Source organism: Carassius gibelio, chromosome B5 (genome assembly GCF_023724105.1).
Source record: "Carassius gibelio isolate Cgi1373 ecotype wild population from Czech Republic chromosome B5, carGib1.2-hapl.c, whole genome shotgun sequence".
Lineage (NCBI taxonomy): Eukaryota > Metazoa > Chordata > Actinopteri > Cypriniformes > Cyprinidae > Carassius > Carassius gibelio.
This window is the reverse complement of record NC_068400.1, coordinates 37,359,260-37,381,518: the sequence shown is the minus strand read 5'-3', so window position 1 is coordinate 37,381,518 and position 22,259 is coordinate 37,359,260. Positions and strand designations below refer to the sequence as shown.

The window sequence follows — 22,259 nt, the reverse complement described above, 5'->3', positions numbered from 1 at the left end:
GAAACATTATATTTCATCTTTCTGCCAAGAAGAGAGCGTTTCTGACAACCTTCATTTACTGTAACACTTATCATTTTGTAGCAATGCTGCGATAATGGCAGCACTGAAGTGTAGCTGTTCTCTCTCTCCATCTCTGTCTGGGATAGGCAGGGAGAATTAGGTCCTCATGTAGTCATTGCAGAGAGGCAGAATGGTCATGCCAAAAGTGATTATGAGATGGTTGAGGTGGCGCATTCTGGGACCGGGGAGGCCTATGGGAAACAGAGCCCATGCTTATTCTGCAGGTCTACAGATGGATTGTCCTCGACGTTGCTAAAACAAGCTCTGTCTCCCTGCTTTAGTCACTCAATTACTGCTTATGTGTGCCTATCACTTTCCCTGCACAACACACACACTGAGTAGCTTTTTATACACACATTTGCTCATAGTCTGTAACTTCTTTTTCTTTATCTACCTTTCCCTCCATATCCTGTGACATTCTTCTATTATTGCATGAAAGGAGTCTGCCAAGTTATGGTCATTATTTTATACAGGCTAATCCTATTCTGCCTACAGGGATTTGCATTTCTCAGGAACTAGCAGGATTTTATACCAGCTTATGTTAGTTAGCCTTTGTTTGGTAGAGGTTGCTGGGGTTTCTCAAGTAATACAGCACTTATTTGTGAGCCAGGAGAGCCTGTACGTATGAAATGGAATGCTGATTGAATTGGCTTCAGAGCATTGCTGTGGTTGTGGAACGTGAGCGCATCCATAAATAAATGTTTAGAGCTTCTTAATGCTTTGAAATGAAACATACTTGGGTGTTATGGCAAAACATTAAAAATAAGCAAAGAATTACTTTTTTTTTTTAAAGGCATATGTGATGTGAAATATGTTCATTCATTGGCATTGGTCTGTGAATAGTATCTATAGACATGTAAGACATTAAAATGCTTCGCTTTTTTTAAATATCGTAATCACTGAAAATACATGTAAAGATGCTCTGGGATGTATTTTGACCACTTTTGATAAAAGTTCTGATTTTTCCCACACAGTTTTGAATGATTTATCTAGATTGGAATCTCATTTCTGTTCTGTGCTTTAATAATTTTCTTGTGTTTCCTTCACTTCTAATTTTTATTAATATCCTGTATTTAATTTAATTCAATTCAATTTTATTTGTAAAGTGCTTTTCACGATGCAAATCGTTGTAAAGCAGCTTTACAGAAAATGTAAGTTTCTACATTACAATATACTATATGTAGTAATAGCTAGTGTAGTAATCAGTAGTGGCTAGGGAAGTCGTGGCCTGACGGTTAGCAACTCGGACTCGCAATCGAAAGGTTGTGAGTTCGAGTCTCGGGCTGGCAGGAATTGTAGGTGGGGGGAGTGCATGTACCTTCAATACCACCACTTAGGTGCCCTTGAGCAAGGCATTGAACCCCCAACTGCTAAATGGCTGCCCACTGCTCCGTGTGTGTGTTCACTGCTCTGTGTGTGAGCACTTCAGATGGGTTAAATGCAGAGCACAAATTCTGAGTATGGGTCACCATACTTGGCTGAATGTCACTTTAACATTTTAAGTTGATGTTCATATTAAATAAAAAATTAAATTAAATTTATGCATTTAACAGACACTTTTATCCAAAGCGACTTACAGTGCATTCAGGCTATCAATTTTTACCAATCATTTGTTCCCGGGGAATCGAACCCCCAACATTGCGCTTCATAGCACAATGCTCTACCACTTGAGCTACAATATGGCAGAAATGTATTGTAAAAATCAAGCAGTTAGATATTAACGTAATCAAACAGACAGTGAACACTATTAGCAGCAATGATTATATGTTGTGCTCAAACTTGTAGCAAAATTTGGAAGTTTTGTATGTTGTCTAAGGGTTGGCATCACCTGAGGTCTTTTGAGGAGTTGGCATCATCTCTTCTCAGGTTTTCGGGCATCTCAGGTCTTTGTAAGAACTGGATTCAGACTGAAGCTTGTGTGATTCCTAGTTAGGAAGAAACCGAGAAGGAAAGAGAGAAAAATGAGCGTAGCTGCTGCTCCAATTAAGCAAAAAATTGTGTTCAACCCAAGCAAAAGAATGTTAATGTGCATTTTATCAGATGTAACTCTAAGCATTACCTTTCTTTTCTAACTCTGCAAAGATTAAATGTTTTGAAACGACCAGATGACCACAAACAAACCATTTAGGTCAGTCACTAATGCTGGGTTTATTACATACACATATCATAGACACACACATGTACACACAGACCTCTCAGGGTTGGCCTGATTCCCTGCTAGTTTTCATGCCAAAATGAGCAGCTAAGCCACAGGATGCTGGAAAGGAAAGGAACAGGGGAGAACTGTGTAGAAAGTGAGTAGATTATAGAGGCAGATATTGAGTGTGTGTTTGAAAGAGAGAATGATTGTTTGTTTATGTAGCCAGTTGTGCTTGTAAAGTCTTTTTCACAATATTATGGATCAGAAACTGTTTGAAAGTGGTTTTAACCAGTTTCACCATGCTGGTCCAAGCTGTTTTCTACTGATTAATGCAAGTTTGATGCTTGTCTGGTGGACTACCATAGCCATGATGTTCACCAGCAGTTTTTCTGAACTCTGCTGCGCAAAAGTAGCAGTATCAGAAGGGACAAATACATCAATAGTCTTTACCTCTGGTTTTTGAATTTTCCAAGTATGCATCAAACTCATGAAATTAAACATGGAAAGTCATCTTATGTGTGTTCATATAGGGTATTTGTATGGGGGAAGGAATCTGTGTACACATGCATCTGATAATAGTGATCAAGCAATTAGTTTCTTATGCAAATTTCAGCAATGAACCTTCTGAGTAAATTCATGTTACCTCTAGGTGACCTTGCAGTTGCTAAAAGCTTTCAGCTGATTCCAGAACTAATGGAATGGAAAAGCGATTCCTTGTGCCTTCTCTTTTTTTCCTGTGAAAACGTCTTGATCTGTCCTCTACAGAGGCTCCAAAATCCATTTACAGGTATTTCAGTGCTTGAAGAAGATTGTCATGATCTCATCCATACTAAACTCAGGCCTATTAGCCAGGGAGGGATACACATGTCAAATACAGTGGCTGTACAACGTGTGTGAGAATCGTCATCTTTTATGGAACTTCATAAATGGAATATAAGGTACATCTGAGCTAAAGTTCCCTAAAGAATTTTTTTTCCTGGTGGATTTGCATTATATATAACTTAAGTTAAACATACACTACTGTTTGGTGTCTGTAAGATTTTTTTAGTTCTGATGAATACTAAAAAAATCCAGCAGCTATGCATTATATTGTTAGGGACAATAAAGACATTTACAGTGTTACAGAAGGTCTATATATTTCTAATAAATTACATACTCTTGAACAGTGTATTAACCAGAGATTCCTGGGGGAAAAAAATATTAGGCAACACTGTTTTCAACCTCGATAATAATAAGAAATGCTTATTGAGCACCAAATCAGTATGTTAGAATGATTTCTGAAGGATCATGTGACATCAAGAATGGAGTTAAGATGCTGAAAAATCAGCTTTGCCATTGCAGAAATAAAATACATTTTAACATTTAAACAGAAAACTGAATTCTTAAAAAATTTAATAATTGTTTTTATAATATTACTGTTTTTACTGTATTTTTGATTGAATAAGTGCAGCTCAAAAACATTGGTTACACTTTCTATGAAGCCCTTATTTATAATACAGTACATAATAAGGGTGTTCTTAAGGCATTAGAATGAATGCATAATGCATTATTAAAAAAACTTATAACAAACTCATGAATATTCATGAGAACAGTTTTAATATATTATAACATTTACTTATTTGTGGTTTTAGCTTTTAAGAGTGTGATGATTTATAACACAATGAACACATTGCATCCACTTTTACAATGGAATATATTTCACATAGTTATAATGTATTATAAGTCTCATATCTTGCCATTTTTCTTATGCTACTTTACTTAAAGCGGTTATAAGTAGTAATAATAAAAATAATAAATTATCTCAAATAGCCATACGATCAGATATCAGATCAGATGAATGTGTAATATAATACATTTGCTTTGAACTATTTTGATTGTAATATTAGTTTGATTATGTTGAAGGTACTCTTTAGACAGCTGTTGATAAATAACTGCGACTACATCAACGAGCGGTCGTTAGAGTATTAGTATGTCTGCTTCTGTTAATTGTGTGCTAACACTTTATTTTGATGGTCAACCAACAGATAAACGGACTATAAGTGTCTTTGCAAGTATGTCAACTACCATTCTTGAGCATATTAATACTCTAATGAGAGTTAGTTGGCATGTAGTTGCAATGTTACTTATAGTAGATTGATTAAGGGGACCATCAAAATAAAATGTAAGCATATAAAACATTGCATTTTTTTGGAGTTGGAGTATTAAGCTCACATCAATTAATTAATATTAGCTCCTCAGAAACACTCAAATTACACTCAACATTTAACCACTCACAAGCTGTAGTAAGATACTGTGCAGATCTTAAACAATGTCAAGATATGATACAGTCCATTATACTGTAAATGAATTAGATTTAATATGGTGTTCATTGTGTTATAAATAATCATACTCTTAAACTTATGACCACAAATACTTAAGTATTATGATATATTATAATTGTTGTTATGATTATTAATGAATCAATATAACATATTACACGTTTTATTTTTTTAGAATCCATTATACATTCATTATAAAGTCTTAAGAATACCCTTATAATGTATTTTTAAGACAGGCTTCATAGATAGTGTTCCAAATCATTTAATGCTTTTTGCGTTTCGAATGGTACTGTTTCTAGATTGATATTTTATGAACAGTGATGACTCAATTATTTACTATATTAGTCGATCTATGATGCATATGTAGCTTGCCAGTGTGTCATTTATTTTTGCAAAGATCACTGGCATACTGAACATTACCTTGAAATATAGCTTCTGTTCACATGGGGAATGCTGATGCCAATTATCCTCAAATTAAATGATTAATCTTACACCGCTTAACCTTAAGTGGCTCTCTCTATTCTCTGTCCAAAAGCACTGCTCTCTCATATACCCATGGAGAGCTCTTCTGTGATGCTATAGGTGTTGCCAATACTCTATCCTGCAATGCCCCTGTAAAAACAGTCTTTAACTAATCTGCAGAGGTTTTAATTAGGCTAAACAGTGGGGAAATGAAGCTCTAATCTACAACGAACTCTCAGTGGAGTGTCTTTATTAAGATCCCAACACCTCAGTAGGCGTCAGGGCAATGCAATGGTGGATACTGGAGACATGCATTACCATTGACAGTTGTCGGCTTTTTAAGAAACAGTCGAGCAAGATAGTTAGGATTCCTTAAAGGAGTTATGTACATTTATATGATCAAAACTTGATGAACATTCTAAAAAACACTGTGTTTAAAACAACACAATTTAGGTTATTTTAACCCAAGGGCTATGTAAGTATAAAATAGAACACATTTTGGGTTAGTTTTACCCAGCAAATTAGGTTGTTTATTTAACCCAGTATAATATAAAATATATACATAAAATACATGCACACAGTTGAATGGCAAAAATCTAACTCTTTAACAGTGCAGTTAAACTAAATGTAAAAAGCTAAAATATCCCAAACATTAACAACACTGAAATAAATATTTTTACCTGCATCTGGCTGATAGATCACCCATGATTTGACGGCTGCAATGCGATGATAAAACAATTATCAATTCATCTTTTGTTTTAATACAGATTTTCTTTTTCTTACTGACTATTACAGCAGAGTATCTGGAATGACCCATAATGAATTTACTTCCAAGATTTCATTAATGAAAAATTGTAAGTGATTTGGCAAGTCAGCAACAAGGTTATTAAGAACCAACGGGAAATGAAACATGTGCATGTAGCAGCATACTTGTAGTAAATTAATACAGACTTAAGCATATTCTGTAATATGGTTTCTCATATTTGTTGCATTTCCACAAATTTTAGTTTGGCTTGACACAACTTGCACAAAATTGTGGCTCTTGTCCAGGGTCTTTCCCTCTTGTTTAGCTACAGCAATAGTGGGATGCTTTTGTCCATATTAGTAATTTCCTGCATGTCATAAGTTATAACTTCTACTGAGCTGGTTTGGACTTTCTGTGCGAGAGCACCCTCCAGATTCGAGTATGAATGAAACATGCACTTCATGAAGGTGTTTAGCGCTCGGTAATGTTCACGTCTTGTTTTGGATATTAATAAATTGTCAGGTCATACATAGATGGTCATACATCTTGTTTCTTTGCCCATGTGCACACACATCCAAAGCACACACACTGAAAAAGTGATTTTAAATGCATCTGATTGACAGATAAATTATGCCTGATCTATCAGCCAGATGCAGGTTAAAATGCATGCGCTCTTATTTAGGTGTTGTTAATGTTGATTTTATTTTGGCTTTGTACTTTTAGTTTAACTGCACTGTTGTAAATGAAGGGCGTTCTTCCACCCTCAATACCCATGGCTGAAGTGCCCTTGAGCAATGCACTGATCCCGCAGTTGGTCTGGATCTATCTATCTGTATAATTTATAAATATATATATATATATTTTACTTTGTACTTTTGCTGAAAGTACATTTATTTTTCAGCAAAAGTACAAAGTGCAATATTAACCTTGTGAGTTGGCAATGGTGTGAGTTGACAACAGGTAGTTAACAGAACAAAACTTTTTCAGAGCCATAATGCACCACATACACATGCAGTGTGTAAATAAGGGGTAATTTATGCCATTGTGTCCATTGCCTTCTGAACTACCAATGTAAAATGTTCTTTTTATACATGCTGTGCTAAAATGAGCTTATATAGCACATATCTGGGGTCTCACCCTCACCACAGGTTTCCGTCCTGTCAGTTTTCGAGCTCCTCAACTGAGAGGAGAAACCTGATGGACAGCTTAGAGGATTCCATCTGTCTTGACTGCTTTGCTCAGACTGACACCTTTTCACTCGGGTGACAGGTGGTGTATCAGCACTGTGGTGGTGTGTGTGTTTGTGTGTGCATTATTTCAGTAAATACGGTGGGGGTGTTATGTAATTTCGGCAGGGCTGTTTTAATTACCATATGTCAAAAAAAGAAGATGACGGCCATTGTGACTCTCCATTCGACCGTGCGATACTTTGATCCTCCCCCACATAATTCAGTGATTGTGAGGATTCTGCTGATGCGCAGAAGTGTGTGCTGATTCTGACAGGCCCTGGGGTGATGGGACAGACAATAGCCACAACTGTGGTTTGAGTCAGAAATACCGAGAATTTCTAGACAACAATGCTAAAGAAAAGTGTGTTTGAATGTGTCACAGTGCGTGTACGATTATGAGAAAAGGAAACATGGATTTTCCCATCTGGTTGCCCCTGTAGGGAGTTTGTTATTGTAGGGGTTAGCAGAACAGGATTTGAGAGGGACGTCCCAACATTTTTTTTTTTTTTTCGTCTGTGAGTCTTTCAGAAGAGATTAATCCTGCAGTCCGACACATTCGAGTTCTGATAACAAGGCCATGAGCATGCATGTTTGGCCTCTAAAGTCCCCAGCCTTTCAACAGAACAGAAGCTACAGTAAAACTGTGAATATTTGGATTGCAAAATGATGGGTTTCTGACATCTGGATTTAGTTATGAAGATGAAGGAAAAGAGCAGGTAATTTCTAATAATTCAATATTCTTTATTGTTATTAAAATTAGAAAAATATGTTTATAAAAAATGAATACATTTTAATTATTTAAAATAATGTTTTAAAAATTAAAGTTAATGCAAGTCATTTAAAATGGTAATTTTAAAGTCATATATTTAAAAAAAATAGCACTAAACTTGATGGACCATTTAGCTTCTGGAACATTTGAATCTACTGCAAAATAATTATAATAAATAAAATAAAATGATTTCCAACCTTTGTTTTTTACCAAATAATAGTTTGAGAATTTAATGTTATCCGATGTCCCAGTTTTTGTTTTATTTTATTCATTTATTTATTTATTTTTCCTTTGGGTTTTTGTTGTCTACATGCCCAAATTCTCCATAACAATACCTGTTGGCACAGATCCCCTATAGACGGTGAGATATTTCCAACAAGGAGCAAAGCTGTTCTTTGATTCTCAGGGGGCAAATCCTGAGGACAAATCTTAATTACACCACAAGGTTTTGGCAGCTCTCTGCTGTGACTGGAGATCCCTGCGAATCATGTCAGCACTCACAAACAAGATGAGAAAGAGAAAACAAGTGTATGAGAAGAAGTTTATGAGGTCTCTTTAACTAATAATTGTTTTGAATGTATGCTGAGTTTTATGATATATTATATAGCTTCCCTGGTTATCACATTAAAAACACACACAGGAATACACTAGAGACTAAACCGATTAGGTTCTTCACATCTAAGCAGAATTACTGAGGTATCACGCCTGGGGATCCCAGATGGGTTTGATATAATTTGGCTGGTACTTCCCGAACTATTTTATTCTCTCTTTTGCTTGAAAACTAATATTAGCACATTTGGCTCTATTAACCCTTATGTTCTTTTGATTGTGTGTTGTTAACATTGGGTTTTATTAAGAGACCCCAATGCTGTATGTATGGAAATAATAGGAATTTTGCAATGAACCTTTATTGTTCCTTTAAATTCCTTTCCTTTCCTCTGACCAGGACTATTATAGGGTTGTTATATGCTAAAATCAAAACCAAACTAAAATTTCACTTTAAATAAAATATACATTAATTAAAATATATATATTTCTTAATTTTATGTAGTTTAACTTAATGCATTAAAAACTAAACATATTTAAAAAGAAATAGACATTGAAAAAATTACAAAAATTGTAACTGAAATGAAAATAGAGACTATAAAAATAAAAACTAATGTAAAGTATTAATAAAAACTATCTCAATCACTCAAAATAACATCCTCTGACTAATCAAACCCAGTAGCAGATATTATTGAAAATGTAACTTTTCTGTTTATTTTTGTAATATGTATTTTATGCAGTATTTATTGTTTGTGGTCAGTTTGACACTTTATTGGTTCCAATGAGTGAATATTAACGTGAAAAATTGTTGCATTTATTAGAGATACGTGAAATATCGCCACTATTTATCTATATATGTCTATATTGCATATAATTTTGCACGCTTGATACTGCCTATTTTTACATTTATCTAATGCTCATGTATTGTTTCAAAATATTTATTTAAGTGTAATCTCAGTGTAATTTACAAATTAAAAAAATTTACATACGGTACTTATTTTTATATTGTTTTTAAATACTTGTTTATAATTTTGTAATGCCATTTTTTTTTAAAAAGGACAAGTTAATACTATTGGTATATGTTTTTGTTGTTGTTGTTGTTTTTATGCTTTGATGTTAACACATCCCATATTTGTTCATGTGTGATTACTGAGATCTCTGGAACTGATCTTTGAAAATAAGTAATGCAACATTCCAATTTAGTTGATTATTTTTCATGAGATTAGAACGGCCTGGGAACCATTAATCCAATTGTTAAATGTTAAGTATGTTTTTTGAGCAATTAAAATGGCCTTAGGGTCTCTTAGACCTCAAACAGAAAAGGTTAATGCATTGCTTTTGACCTACTCCAGAGCAGAGAACTGTTCTCACAGCAGTTCTGTCAGAATGCATTGAGTTCAGTCAGATCGACATTATCCATGTTCATGTTGGCGTAACGATGTGTGAATGTGGGTGGTCAGTGATGCACATTCATGGTGTTTTCCCAGTTAAAACGAAACCACGGTATCACCTCCCTCTCTGCCTCAGGCTAGCTTTTCATAAGAGTAATGGTGGACCGTAGGAAATCTGGTTATGGGGTAAGTGCCTGTGTAACCACTCACTGCTTTTGAGGTGCGTTCACAGATGGTGCTGCTGTTGTGTTGAAATAAAGCAAGCAAACAGACAGTGTGTTAATTTGGTAAATGCTGGACCTGTAATACCCCTGAATAGTGAAAAGTTTAAGAAAAAAGTCCTTAATGGCATGTTACTCATAGTATTGCTAAAGTATCATTACACATGACAAAGCACTGACAAGAATAGAACAATAAAATAATAATATCAGTGACTTTAAAAAGGTGCCAATAATACTTAATGATAATTTACTTAAAATATTTAAAAAGTGAAACATAAACCAAGGGACCAGTTCATAAAGCTCTGATTGGTGAACAATTGTTGAATAGGTAATTCTGTTAAAAAAAGGACTAGAGTATGATAAAGCACTACTTCCTGGTGCCGCATTGTATAAAGATGACTGGTCTAATGTGTACTTTGGTTATTTCTGGTTTGGGATTTACTGGTCTCTTAAGTGGATGTATGAAGCTGACATTTCTACCTCTAGTGATTTCTGCAACTTACACCTGTTGTGTTTTTCCCCAGGCACAGAAATCATGGATAGAGAGAGCTTTCAGCAAGAGAGAATGTGTGCACATTATTGTAAGCACCAAAGACCCCCATAGGTGAGTAGCACCACTGCTGCTGTAGTCTTTGCAAAATATGCATTTTAATCACATTAGGTGTTACTAAATGTGTTTGTACTATTAATGAAAGATAAATTATTATTCATTAGTGTGGACTTGTTTAAATCTGTTAGAGAATCTAAAGATAGTCACACTGAATGTGGAACTAGACACTTATAAAAGATAGCTTGCCTCTTTTACATACAAATTTTAAGAATTTGTTAGTTTTACTGTAATCTGGCACTGAAATGCAAATCTCAAAGCTTTTATAAAACTTGAAATCCTCAAATAATGTCTATTTTACACTCTTAAAAACAGACATTTCAAAAGGGGGTTTTCACAGCGATTCCATAAAAGAACAAGTTTTGGTTTCCCAAAAACCTTTCAGTGAACAGTTCTTTAAAGAACGGTGATTTCTTAGTGTGAAGAACATTTAAACAATCTAAAGGTCCTTTTTCTATGATAAAGAACCTTTTGTGTAATTAAAAGTTTCCATGGCTGGTAATGTTTTTTTTAAGAGTGTAGAACACTTGTTGACTGCCTTGACTTCTGATTTAAGGGGCATTCACTTAATTTCACAATGGCTGTGTCTTCTGTTGCAGGTGCTGTTGTGGCCGTCTAATTGGTCAACATGTTGGCCTGCCCCCCAGCATCTCATCCAATCAGAATGAGAAGTCGGAGCGTGTGCCAAAGAATGACGGCTTGTCAGAGAAGTGGTCCATCAGCAAGCACACCCAGCTCAGTCCCACTGACGCCTTTGGAACCATTGAGTTCCAGGGAGGTGGACATTCCAACAAAGCAATGGTACAGCTATTCAATCTCTTATTAACAACCGTATGATTCCGATGATAACTCTACAAAATATTATAATATTTGAACTCTGATAAAATATTCATGAACCCTTTTAGAATTAAATTAATTCTATGAGGCATTTATTAATATCTATAGATCATGCAAGCTTTGAAATATTATAAAGTGATGTATGACATATTAGATGATGTGCAGTAAGACAAAATGTAGGGTGCAAACTGATTTTATTCATTGGAAATGTATTGGATAATAATAAGTGGACAGTGCATACCAGACATTTGGCTTTTATTTAACATTACACAAGTGTATAAAAGTGTATAAAAGGAAGAGCAAATCTGACTTTATTTTGATTGATTCCAAAGCCTGTCCCAAATGCTGCTACTGCAGAAAATCCAGCTTTACCATCACAGGAATAAATGACATTTTATTATATATCAAAATAAGTTGTAATTATAGCTCACAATATTACTTCTTCCCTGTATTTTTGATTAAAACAAAGCCTTGTTAAACATTAAATACTTCTTTTAAACTCCAAACTATATTGCAACATCTTAGATGTGTTCTCTTAAAGAATGTCTCAAGATAATTTTGTTTTTGTTTTGTAAGTATGTACGAGTGTCTTATGACACTAAGCCAGACTTACTGCTGCATCTGATGACAAAGGAGTGGCAACTGGAGCTTCCCAAACTGCTCATCTCTGTTCACGGAGGACTTCAGAACTTCGAGCTGCAGCCCAAACTCAAGCAAGTCTTCGGCAAGGGTCTCATCAAGGCAGCCATGACCACTGGGGCCTGGATCTTCACTGGAGGAGTTAATACTGGTGTGTATTCATCTTTTTTTCAGTTTAATTAAGATTCTAATTAGATTACTCTTATTAAGAGGTTGAGCAAACCTAATGAAGGCTGATGCTATCTAAACTTTTACAGAAGATCAAGTCTAACTGTGTGCTATCACAGTGTCCTTGATGCATTGTGTGAAACTGTATCTCTCACATTGAGAATCTGTTATCTCTTCCATTATACTCCCTTCTGCCACCCCAGGAGTCATAAGGCATGTTGGTGATGCTCTAAAAGACCACGCTTCTAAATCGAGAGGGAAGATCTGTACTATCGGTATTGCCCCCTGGGGGATTGTAGAGAACCAGGAAGACCTGGTGGGCAAAGATGTAAGTGACTTGACTGTTGCTATTTAATTACTAGAGCTCTTTTAGTATAGTTTATTTTTCTAAATGACCAATAAGACCTTGTTTGGTTCATGTCAGGGCATATTTTACAAAATTTAGTTTTGTTAAGTAATGATATATTCAAATTGATATATTCAGGGTGCAATTTGTGAAAAAAACAGAGGGGGGGGGGGTGTTTTGAAAAATGTTAATTCATAAAAATAAATAATGAGAACATTAATTAGATGACGTCATGCGCTAATTAGCATATTTGTGACTTAAGTGCGTAGTATTGTATTGCCTTCCTATGCTCACATACTGCAATTTAATTTAACCATTTAATTTAATTCTCAATAAAACTGTTTTTATTACTATATTTTAATGTTTCTGTTGTCAGACAATGGAATTAATGACTGAAACGCGGTCCATTAAGACTACATAACCAGCTCTCTAACATTAATCTGCACTAATGAAATCAAATACACATATGATAAAGTCAGTGGTTGTGCTGTGACTGATGTCGGCTATACTTGCTTGTAAAATAGAGTTAGAAGCAACAGAATATATATATTTTTTTACCTGAAAGTGGTGCTCCTCTCTGTGCTTGCTGAACACAGCAGATGCAGAGAGAGACAATGAGAGAGGCTCGCGCTGGGAAAGAGAGACCTCGCGCTCGTGCGCCAGCACCAGAGAGTCTCAGAGACTAAAAAATGATTATCCAAAATAGTCGCAAGTCGCTATTTTGGAAAAAAAGTCGATTAATCTAGCGACAAAGTGGCCAAGTTGGCAACTCCACTGCGCAGCGGACCGGCTTCAACCATCTCGCAAGTGTTGATAGGCTATTACTCGTGAGGTGTAACCAATCATATAGCGCCATGGGCGGGACATTGAGCAAGTCTGCAGAGTGGTGAATACAGAGAGGATGAGCCAGCAAAAGTAGTGCATTTTAAAATAAAATTGACTTTAATCAAACCACGGATCCGTGATAAGTTTTGTAATCTGTCTCGCCACTAGTGTAGTAGCACTGATCACCGGGGATAAAAATAATTAAGCAGAGGCAGGGATACATTGACCAGAAAGGGGGAAATCCCACGCATCACCCCGCAAATCGCACCCTGGATATATTCATTGAATTCCTTATTTACGAGAGTGATTCTCCAGATCACAATGGAATGATTTTCATGTTGTCTCTGCATGAATTCTGTGTCATGTTGAAATCTATAAATAATTTATATGTGAGCCACTACACACATCTACTCAGTTTCACCTCAGCTTGTCCATGTGTCTCTGGGGACTTGTGCACAACTGAGACACAGGGATATAATCATTCTTTATTTATAACCACTGATTTCTATCCCCCTCATTCATACACGATTTTGGCTCTTTCTCTCTCGCTTCCGAGACCCCACTCACCCCCACCCCTCTCTAGTCTGGTCTGGTCTGGTCAATGTTTTAAACACAATGTTGTGGCATTTCTATTTCTAGGTTGCTGATCAAATAAGTAAAACTGAGAGCATGACTCTTTATACAGACTATTCTCTGGGTCATTCTCAAATCATGCTGGAGAACAGAACCGTCAGGTTTTATACAAACTTGTAGAGTTTCAGTGCTTTTATTTTTTTATTTTTTATCTGCCGATCCATGATTACTGAATGCGCTTTTTGTAGCACTTTCACCTTTGTTTCATTTTTCTTGTCCTGAACATCCCCGATCAGCATCTTTTTACTTTTATTCAGGTGGTCCGGCCATATCAGACGATGTCTAACCCTCTTAGTAAACTAACGGTACTCAACAGCCTACACTCCCACTTCATTTTGGCTGATAATGGCACCACCGGAAAGTACGGAGCAGAAGTCAAACTGCGCAGACAGCTAGAGAAGCACATCTCTCTACAAAAGATCAACACACGTGAGTACATATGCGGATAATTAGAGATGCTAATGTTAATGTGATTACTCCAAACTGCAAATTCAATAGTGCTTTTAAATTCTTTTAAAGAGAGGTTATAATAGTCTAATATCCTCAGTCACTATTTCTAGGTTCTGTTGTGCTGATCTTCAAAAGCCCACAGAGGAGTTTCTCTATAGATTCCTTTCAGAGATGCACAGATCAGTTTGTGGCTCAACGTCAAAATGCTACACGAGTTGATTCAGAGTTGACTGCACTGAGAGCACAAAGCCCTCTTCAACCCCACTCTGCCAGATAATATCCATACAGTCCATTTACTCGCATAAATATATCAAATACACGTCAGCTGAAGAAGCACATTCGGATTAGGGCCAATGAAAATGCAGTAAATCTCGAACACACTCAAAAAAGAATGCCCCTGTTGTGTTTGTTCTCATGTGGATCATTTAGGGTCATTGAAAAGTGCATTTATACACAGACTGCTTATGGCCTACTCATGCATACTTTGATTAGCTGTCATAAAATTTCTCTCTTGCGCTTGTATATATGCTCGATTATAACATAACATTAGCTGTCATTTGAGAAATGCTGTCATTATCAAAGGGAAATGTATAGAAACATCTCTTTGAAATTAAATTGCTGTTTAGGCTTGCTTTCCTTGGCAATAATAATGCAACATTAATTATAGCAGGCTAATAGTGTTGAGTTGTGTGAATAAGGCATAATTGTTATTGAGCCTAATTCACATTACATAGAAAGCGTAAAATAAAAACTGAAAAGAATAAAAATGAGTTAATCACAGCATGAGAATGTTTCAGCACATAAAGCAACTGGTTAAACTGGATTGTGGCAGAAATGCAGGGAGCTATTAAACCAAATTATAGTAAATATAGTGACATGTAATCTGGATTACATAATCAGATTTCAGAAATGAAGTAATTTTAATTAGATTAAAATTACATTTTAGAATACTCAGAATCAGACTACTGTTACTTTTTTTAAATTGATTACATGATTACATATTATTCATTCAATAGCAATAAATTACTCATAATTTATTGATTCTCCCTAATTATTGTTTTTCATCTTTTATATGTTCCTTTCTGAAATGTCCAACCACTTACAGTGTATATATATTCAGAAAGTCTTTCAGTTTTGTGGACATTCAAGCAAAGACCAGTTATTAGTCAGGTGGCTAAAATTATTCAGAGGCCACTGGATTTACACATTACATCAGTTACTGATAAACAAGTTCATTTTTTATTTGAATGATCACTCAGAGAGTTATTTAATCATATTTTTGCAGGGTTTTTGTCTTTCAAGCAATCCAGTTTTATCCAGTTTATTACACAGTAACACTTTTCCTCAGCATCAAATGAGCCATGTCATAAACCTGACACATAAGGTGCGTTCCGTTCGACCGTAAGTGTACTGCGTAGTGGACTTCACAGGGTATTCCGCCATTTTAAGTGAGATTCCAATCCGAAGAGAGCGAACATGTTCAGTTCGAAGGGCACTGCACACGGCACAGGGAATAAGGGAACATCGATACATCACTTCACAGGAAGTGGAGAGCTATTATCCCCCAACTATCATTGCGCGCAGCACGTCATCACCAGTCAGGACGGCCGTCTTCGCTGTCTTCATTTATATTCATTACGGATTGTAAAAAGGTATGAAAATGTGAATGTGAAAATGTAAAAGTGACTAGAAGCAGACGAAGCTCTGCCATTTTTCTTTATTTTACTTTATTTACCTCAGTGTTTACTATACGGCTGTGTGCGGGAAGAAGGCGCACAAGACCGCTATGCAATTATATGACCATTTATTAAAAACACATATAGGCTATACAGTTAACCAAATAAAAGTTTATTTTCATATCTGCATGACAGCAGGGCTTCAATTCTGTTAATAGTGAAGTAATAGCAGCAATTGTCAATTAAAGTTTATAATAAACATACGTTTTTCATTATATAGTACTCAATGATTTTTTTATTGTATAGTGTACATATTTTAAATGTGATTGTAAATAAAAATTAAAATATGAATGTAGTCTTATATATTTATATCATAATCTGCGCGACCCCATCGGTGACTTTCTTTGATGAGGTTTGCAGTGCATTCCAAATGAGCGGTTATTGTCAGTGAAGTCCACTTCAACTGATATACCGTGCTCAGGGAGTAGGGAGCAGTGAACACTGCGTAGGGACCCTGTCGAATGGAACGCACCTGTACAGTCGCAGTGTCAACAGGAAGTGAGCCAGAGTTTGACCTGCCTCCCTTGTCATGTGACCTGTGGACTTCCCTTTGTCATCCTATGCCTGGAGTAATAGAGGGGGCTGGGAAGTCAAAGGGACGCTCAGGCGTCATCATTCACATCAAAAATGACACCAGCCTCACGCACGGTGATTCATCCATAGGAAGCTGCATGTAAACGGATCACTGGAAATAATCAGCATTTAAAGCGGGAAATGTCTTGACATTTAAACAGGCAAAATCTCCTCTTGGAGAAAACACATCCAACCCTCTAGCAAGTGGAAATTTCAGACTTCAAACATGTTTGAGCCCTGTATGTCGAACAGATGAAACATGTTTAAGCTAATTAAATCATCCCCAGACACATTCACAACACATATTCAGACTGCGATAAGACCAGTTTACTCTGACATCACACTCGTGACAGGAGCTTCATATATCTGAGCGTATCTCAGCCTGCAGCTCTCTCTCTGTTGCATCAGCTGTGTGATGGTGGTGTTTGCTCTGGCTTTGGGCAGAGCTCATTTCTTTATTTTATTACCTGTCCTTTCTAACACTAGAAGAACATCAATAACACTCTGAGCCATCACCATGAGGCTCACAGAGCTACAGAGACCCTCAAACATGGAATCAAATCTCTTTGTTTTGGAAGAATTGCTGCAGGCTGCAGGCCGGCTTACATATTCACAGTCTGACAAGCACTGCTGTTGTACTGGATTAAAATGAATTACAGTGCTGCGCTTGCTGTTGTTGGGCTAATGAGGAGGGCTTTTTAAGTGTTTCACAGATGAAGGAAAGACTAGCGTACACAGGTTGCAATGAAGAATTCCTTGCAGGATAAGATGGGATGTGAGAATCAATTCAGTTGTGCACAATTAGGTGCAGTTTGATTGGAATCAGCCGTTAATCCCCAGTTCACATGGGGAATAGAATAATGCATCCATTGTGATTTAAGATGGATGTTGAGAAATTGCAGACTACTGAACATGGATGAATTCAGTAATAATGATTTGTGGTGGTGTTGTTTATTGGTATAGCAACTAATTCAGCTACTGATTAGCTCAAGGATTTATGCAAATAAAGTAGAAATACGCAAACCATACACACCATTCTCCATCTTGCAGGCTGGTTCTTGCAGATTTTAATTTTAAAAGTTGAAGATCGTTGCTTTAAGAAACCCCACTCAGAGTTATTTCAGAATTCTGGGAATTAGATATATTTCAAGCTTCTCCATTATTCAGCATAACCTGTAGGCTATAATATCATCTCTTGAATTAAAAAATGTATATAAAATATATAACTCATAGTGGATACATAAAATGTTAAATGCAATTCAGGTGCATCTCTTTGACTGGGATTTTATTGATTAGGAGTTAATATTTTACATTTGATGCCTTTAATTTTTTCTATATATATATATATATATATATATATATATATATATATATATATATATATATAAATAGATGCATTTAATAAAATCACCTTATCCCTTATCTAAAAAATATAAAATATACAATTATAAAAAATGTATTCTATAAGAACTTAATTTTCAGCTATTTACCTTAATAATATATTGATTGATGCATCATCACCCTGATGAATTTTTCCCTTCGAGTGCATAGCCATAATTTCATGAACATGTAAATTAATATTCTCCATTTTTTTTATTAATTTTGAATGAATTTCACCTTTTATTCAACACTTTAGTCAATCATATGCACACCCTGATTAAAAGTCACGTGTGGCCGATGGTGTTTCTAGCCTAGAAACCTGTTTTAGCTTTCCCTTGCACTAACTGGGTCTCCAAGTGATGAGATGATGAGCTGGTCTTTTTACTTTGGTGGTTTATTTCTGGATTTTATTCCATGCTGCTGGTCTCTGCGGGTCTCATCACATTAGCATAATGGAGCAGTAGCTGCTGTATTGACCAGACAGGAAGGGTGCTGAGCGAGTTTTTTCCCACCCTCTTAAAGGTTTATATGATTGAGTGCTTAACTTCTTAAAGAAAAATTCCAGGAAGCTGTTGATACAAATCTTTTTGATTTGCACAAGATATTTTCAACCCGTCTGTAAAAACAGGAAAATGCATGTACAAAAGCCCGTTGCGCTTGTAATGCAAGTCCCTGTGGGGCAAGTATACAGAAAATATATAACTAGTGTAAAAATCTACAGTAACTTTTAGCCTGAGTGTATTAAGCTCAATTACTAACCTTTTCATAGAAACTGTTTACATAAAGTAAAATCCGCTCACAAGAATTATATCAATAATGCATAACCAGAGATTCATCCTCAAAAAACATAATCTCACTACAAAATGACTATTTAAACAATAGCAGAGATAAAATAAACTTTTTAAACTGAATAATTAATGTTATTGCTTTTACAAAAAAAAAAAAAATGTCCTTTTCATCGTGCATCACTTTATTTATAAAAAAAAATAATATGTTTTTACCAACTAAAGGACGAATGAAAAATATTGTCTGTCAATGCCACAAACTTTTATAAATCTAGAATATTCTTTGAAAAAACATGTTTTGATCCATAACTTGCATTCAAAAGTTTGGGTCAGTACGTTTTTGTTTTTTTTTTTAAAAGAAAGAAAGACTTTTATTCAGCAAAGGAGGAATACAGCTGATCAAAAGTGACAGTAAAGATATTAATACTGTTCACAATTTAATAATATCACAATTTCCACAAAAATATTAAGCAGCACAACTGTGTTCAGTATTGATGATGATGATAAAAATAATAATAATAATATTTCTTGAGCAGTAAATAGGGCACGTTAGAATGTTTTCTGAAGCATCGTGTGATCAGCTTTGCCATCACAGGAATAAATTAATTAAGTAATTATTTTTAAATAAATTAAAATAGAAAACAGATATATTGGATTGTAATAATAGTCCACAATTATTATTTTGATCCAGTGCAGCCTTGGTGAGCATAAAGCCTTCTAAAGCCAAATAGATATTTGTGTCACAAACACTTTGATATTTAAGTCATTATTCAACATGATTGACATGAGGGTGAGTAAATAATGATAGCATTCTCATTTTCAAATGCTTGAAATTTTTTGGCATTATACTCTGCCTGACATTTTCTGTGCTGCAAGGACTGTGATGATATACAGTCTAACAAGCTTGTAATGTGAGTATTTTCAGTTACTGGAGCTGTGGAAGGATTGAAAACTCTGCACCAAATCAACACAATGTTTTTTTTTTCCTCACTTTGAGTTCTTGATCATTGTTTGTTTGGCAGTTATATTCACAATAACACATCATTCCAGTTTTGGACATGGATCTTGTGTCTAGCTGTTGTGTTTAATCTCTTGAATAAATAAATGAAGCGCATTTGTCATTGCCAGGCAAGGGATACGATTGTTCACACAAGGTGTAAATGAAATAGATTGAGAGTGACAGAATGAACTGTCTGTTTTTTCCATCTTCCATCTACATGCTTGGCATGGGGCATACAAATCAACCCGTCCCTGTCTCCGTAACACCCTCACCTCCTCTCCCGGAGCACAGGGGCTTGTGTTCTATTAATGCTGGGCCTGCCGTCCTCTCGTGGTGGTGCCATAGGTCAACTGGTAAATGTGAAGAGGTTATGGAGTTCACTGGAGCCGCAGGACTCATCACTGTGGGTTTCTGAAAGATAGCACCAGAACCATCAAGTGCTTGGCAGGGGGATCGTTGCAGAACTAAACAAGTCTAACTTTTAAAATCTTGTTTACAGTCTTTTATGTCGTTTTGTTTGTGTTTAACTACTAAAACCCTCCAGTTATTTCCAGCATCATCATCATCATGCTTCTGAATGGATCTGATCTTAATGAGAGATAACAAACTCTATTATTCCTTCTTTTTTAATAGATGGCCTTTTTGATAATCTTAATAGAAGCTTTAAGAAGTCATGTGACTTGCTGCTGGGTACACATCTGACATTCTCTGATTAAATGGCAAATGACTGTACTGAGATTCAAAAACGGACTTTCCTTTGAGTTGTTTACTTTCTCTGGCCACCGATGTAGTTGGCAGATGAAGATATTAGCTGTTAGAACAAACACTGTCACCCCTGCCCACCTAGATTGTTTTCAAAGGCTCTTTGGAACTTGCTGAGGCTTGCTGGAAAGAAAGGTTAGGTTTGAATGAGATTATAATGAAATAGCACAAGAAAACACTCATCTGCTTTATAATCTTTTAATTTTCTCTTCAGACTGCTCTTTCTCTCTCTCTTTGAGACTTGTGACAGCATGGTTTATTGGTCTTCACACCTAAATTGGAAACCTTTGGCCCATATTACTTTTGTCCCCCAATGAACTTGTCCTAGCATCTGCTTTAGTGCCTGTGGTTACAATGTATCCCAGCTGAAAAGACTAGTATATGTTATGTTTTGGATATTGGTTTTCCCACCAGGCTTTTTAAACTGGTTTAAAATATATTCTTGGACAACCAGTATCATCATAAATATTAGGGCTGTGGAATGAAGACTGTATGTGTTGCACTGACTAATTGATCTGTTTCTGCATTCTCTACCTGTATTGAGATGTGGGTGGGGCTTGAACCTTGATATTAACAAAACTTTTCATTTAGAAAATTTTAACTTAAACTAAAGAAAATTTGAATTTTAATATAATGACAACAATGTGACTGTTTACTGTGCAGGTGTTCACTTTGATTTTCAAAGGAATTGCTCTCACTGGTCTTTGAAGTCTTTATTTGTGTTGTTCTGAATCAGATATTTGGCTCCGGGCACATCCCAATAAAGATGGCCAGCGCTGTTCTGGCAAACAACATGACTATATTAGTCCACTAGTTAGACCACCATCAAGCCAACATAAACCAGCCTGGACCAGCATCGCAATCCATGCTGCATGGTCTGAGCTGGTGTTTACAGCAGGAGTATCACAGAATATATTAACACTAGGTTGCTAGAATAAAAATGCCAAGAAGTGCTGTACAAATACATAAATTCATGGTTTAAAATGCCATGTAGTGAATAGTATGACTAAGAAACATCATGAAAGATATTGTATATCATAAAGCATTTTTAAAAAGATCTTGTCCATAACTTTTAAAATTTGAGGACATAAATAGATGGCAGATGAATAACATATGTCTTATCCTGTTGTAACATAAGAGTCTAGACAGAGTGCTAGCCATGCTGAATGTGAGCAAACTGCCTGTGTGTGTGTGTGTGTGTGTGTGTGTGTGTTAGAGGAAACAACCGAACCGTGTGTGTGTGTGTGTGTTAGAGGAAACAACCGAACCGAGCATTCCTGGAAGCCCATAAATATCATGGCAGAAAGGCTCATGATCAATAAATATTGCCTCAATAAAACAGAAAATGATAAAGAGAGAAAACAAGAGACGTGGGGCGATACCAGTGGGAGGACGAGGTTTGGAGTGAAGAAGTAAATCCCACTGTTTCTGATTTCTACACCAGCTGAGCAGCAGTTCCCTTTGAAGTCAGTGTGCTACTAAAAATAGACACTTTATGTAACTGTACCCATTTTAGGCACAATGATGACAGCACATGTGGATCTGGTGTACCTCTCTGTCTCTCGCTCTCTTTCTTTCGTTTCCCTCCTTCCATCTTTCTTTATCTCACTTTGCATAATTTAAGCAATGGTAGAAGG

General features: G+C 35.9%; 1 protein-coding gene across 3 annotated transcripts in view; it reads left to right on the top strand.

Moving 5' to 3' along the window:
* Nucleotides 1–22,259, top strand: part of trpm3 (transient receptor potential cation channel, subfamily M, member 3) — a 92,078-nt gene that overhangs the window by 34,704 nt on the left and 35,115 nt on the right. For all 3 annotated transcript variants that reach the window (XM_052557412.1, XM_052557411.1, XM_052557410.1), the window contains exons 2-6: nt 10,406–10,485; nt 11,088–11,289; nt 11,902–12,115; nt 12,336–12,460; nt 14,194–14,365. In XM_052557412.1, coding sequence (XP_052413372.1) covers nt 10,406–10,485; nt 11,088–11,289; nt 11,902–12,115; nt 12,336–12,460; nt 14,194–14,365 — 793 coding nt within the window. The remainder of the gene's footprint in view (nt 1–10,405; nt 10,486–11,087; nt 11,290–11,901; nt 12,116–12,335; nt 12,461–14,193; nt 14,366–22,259) is intronic.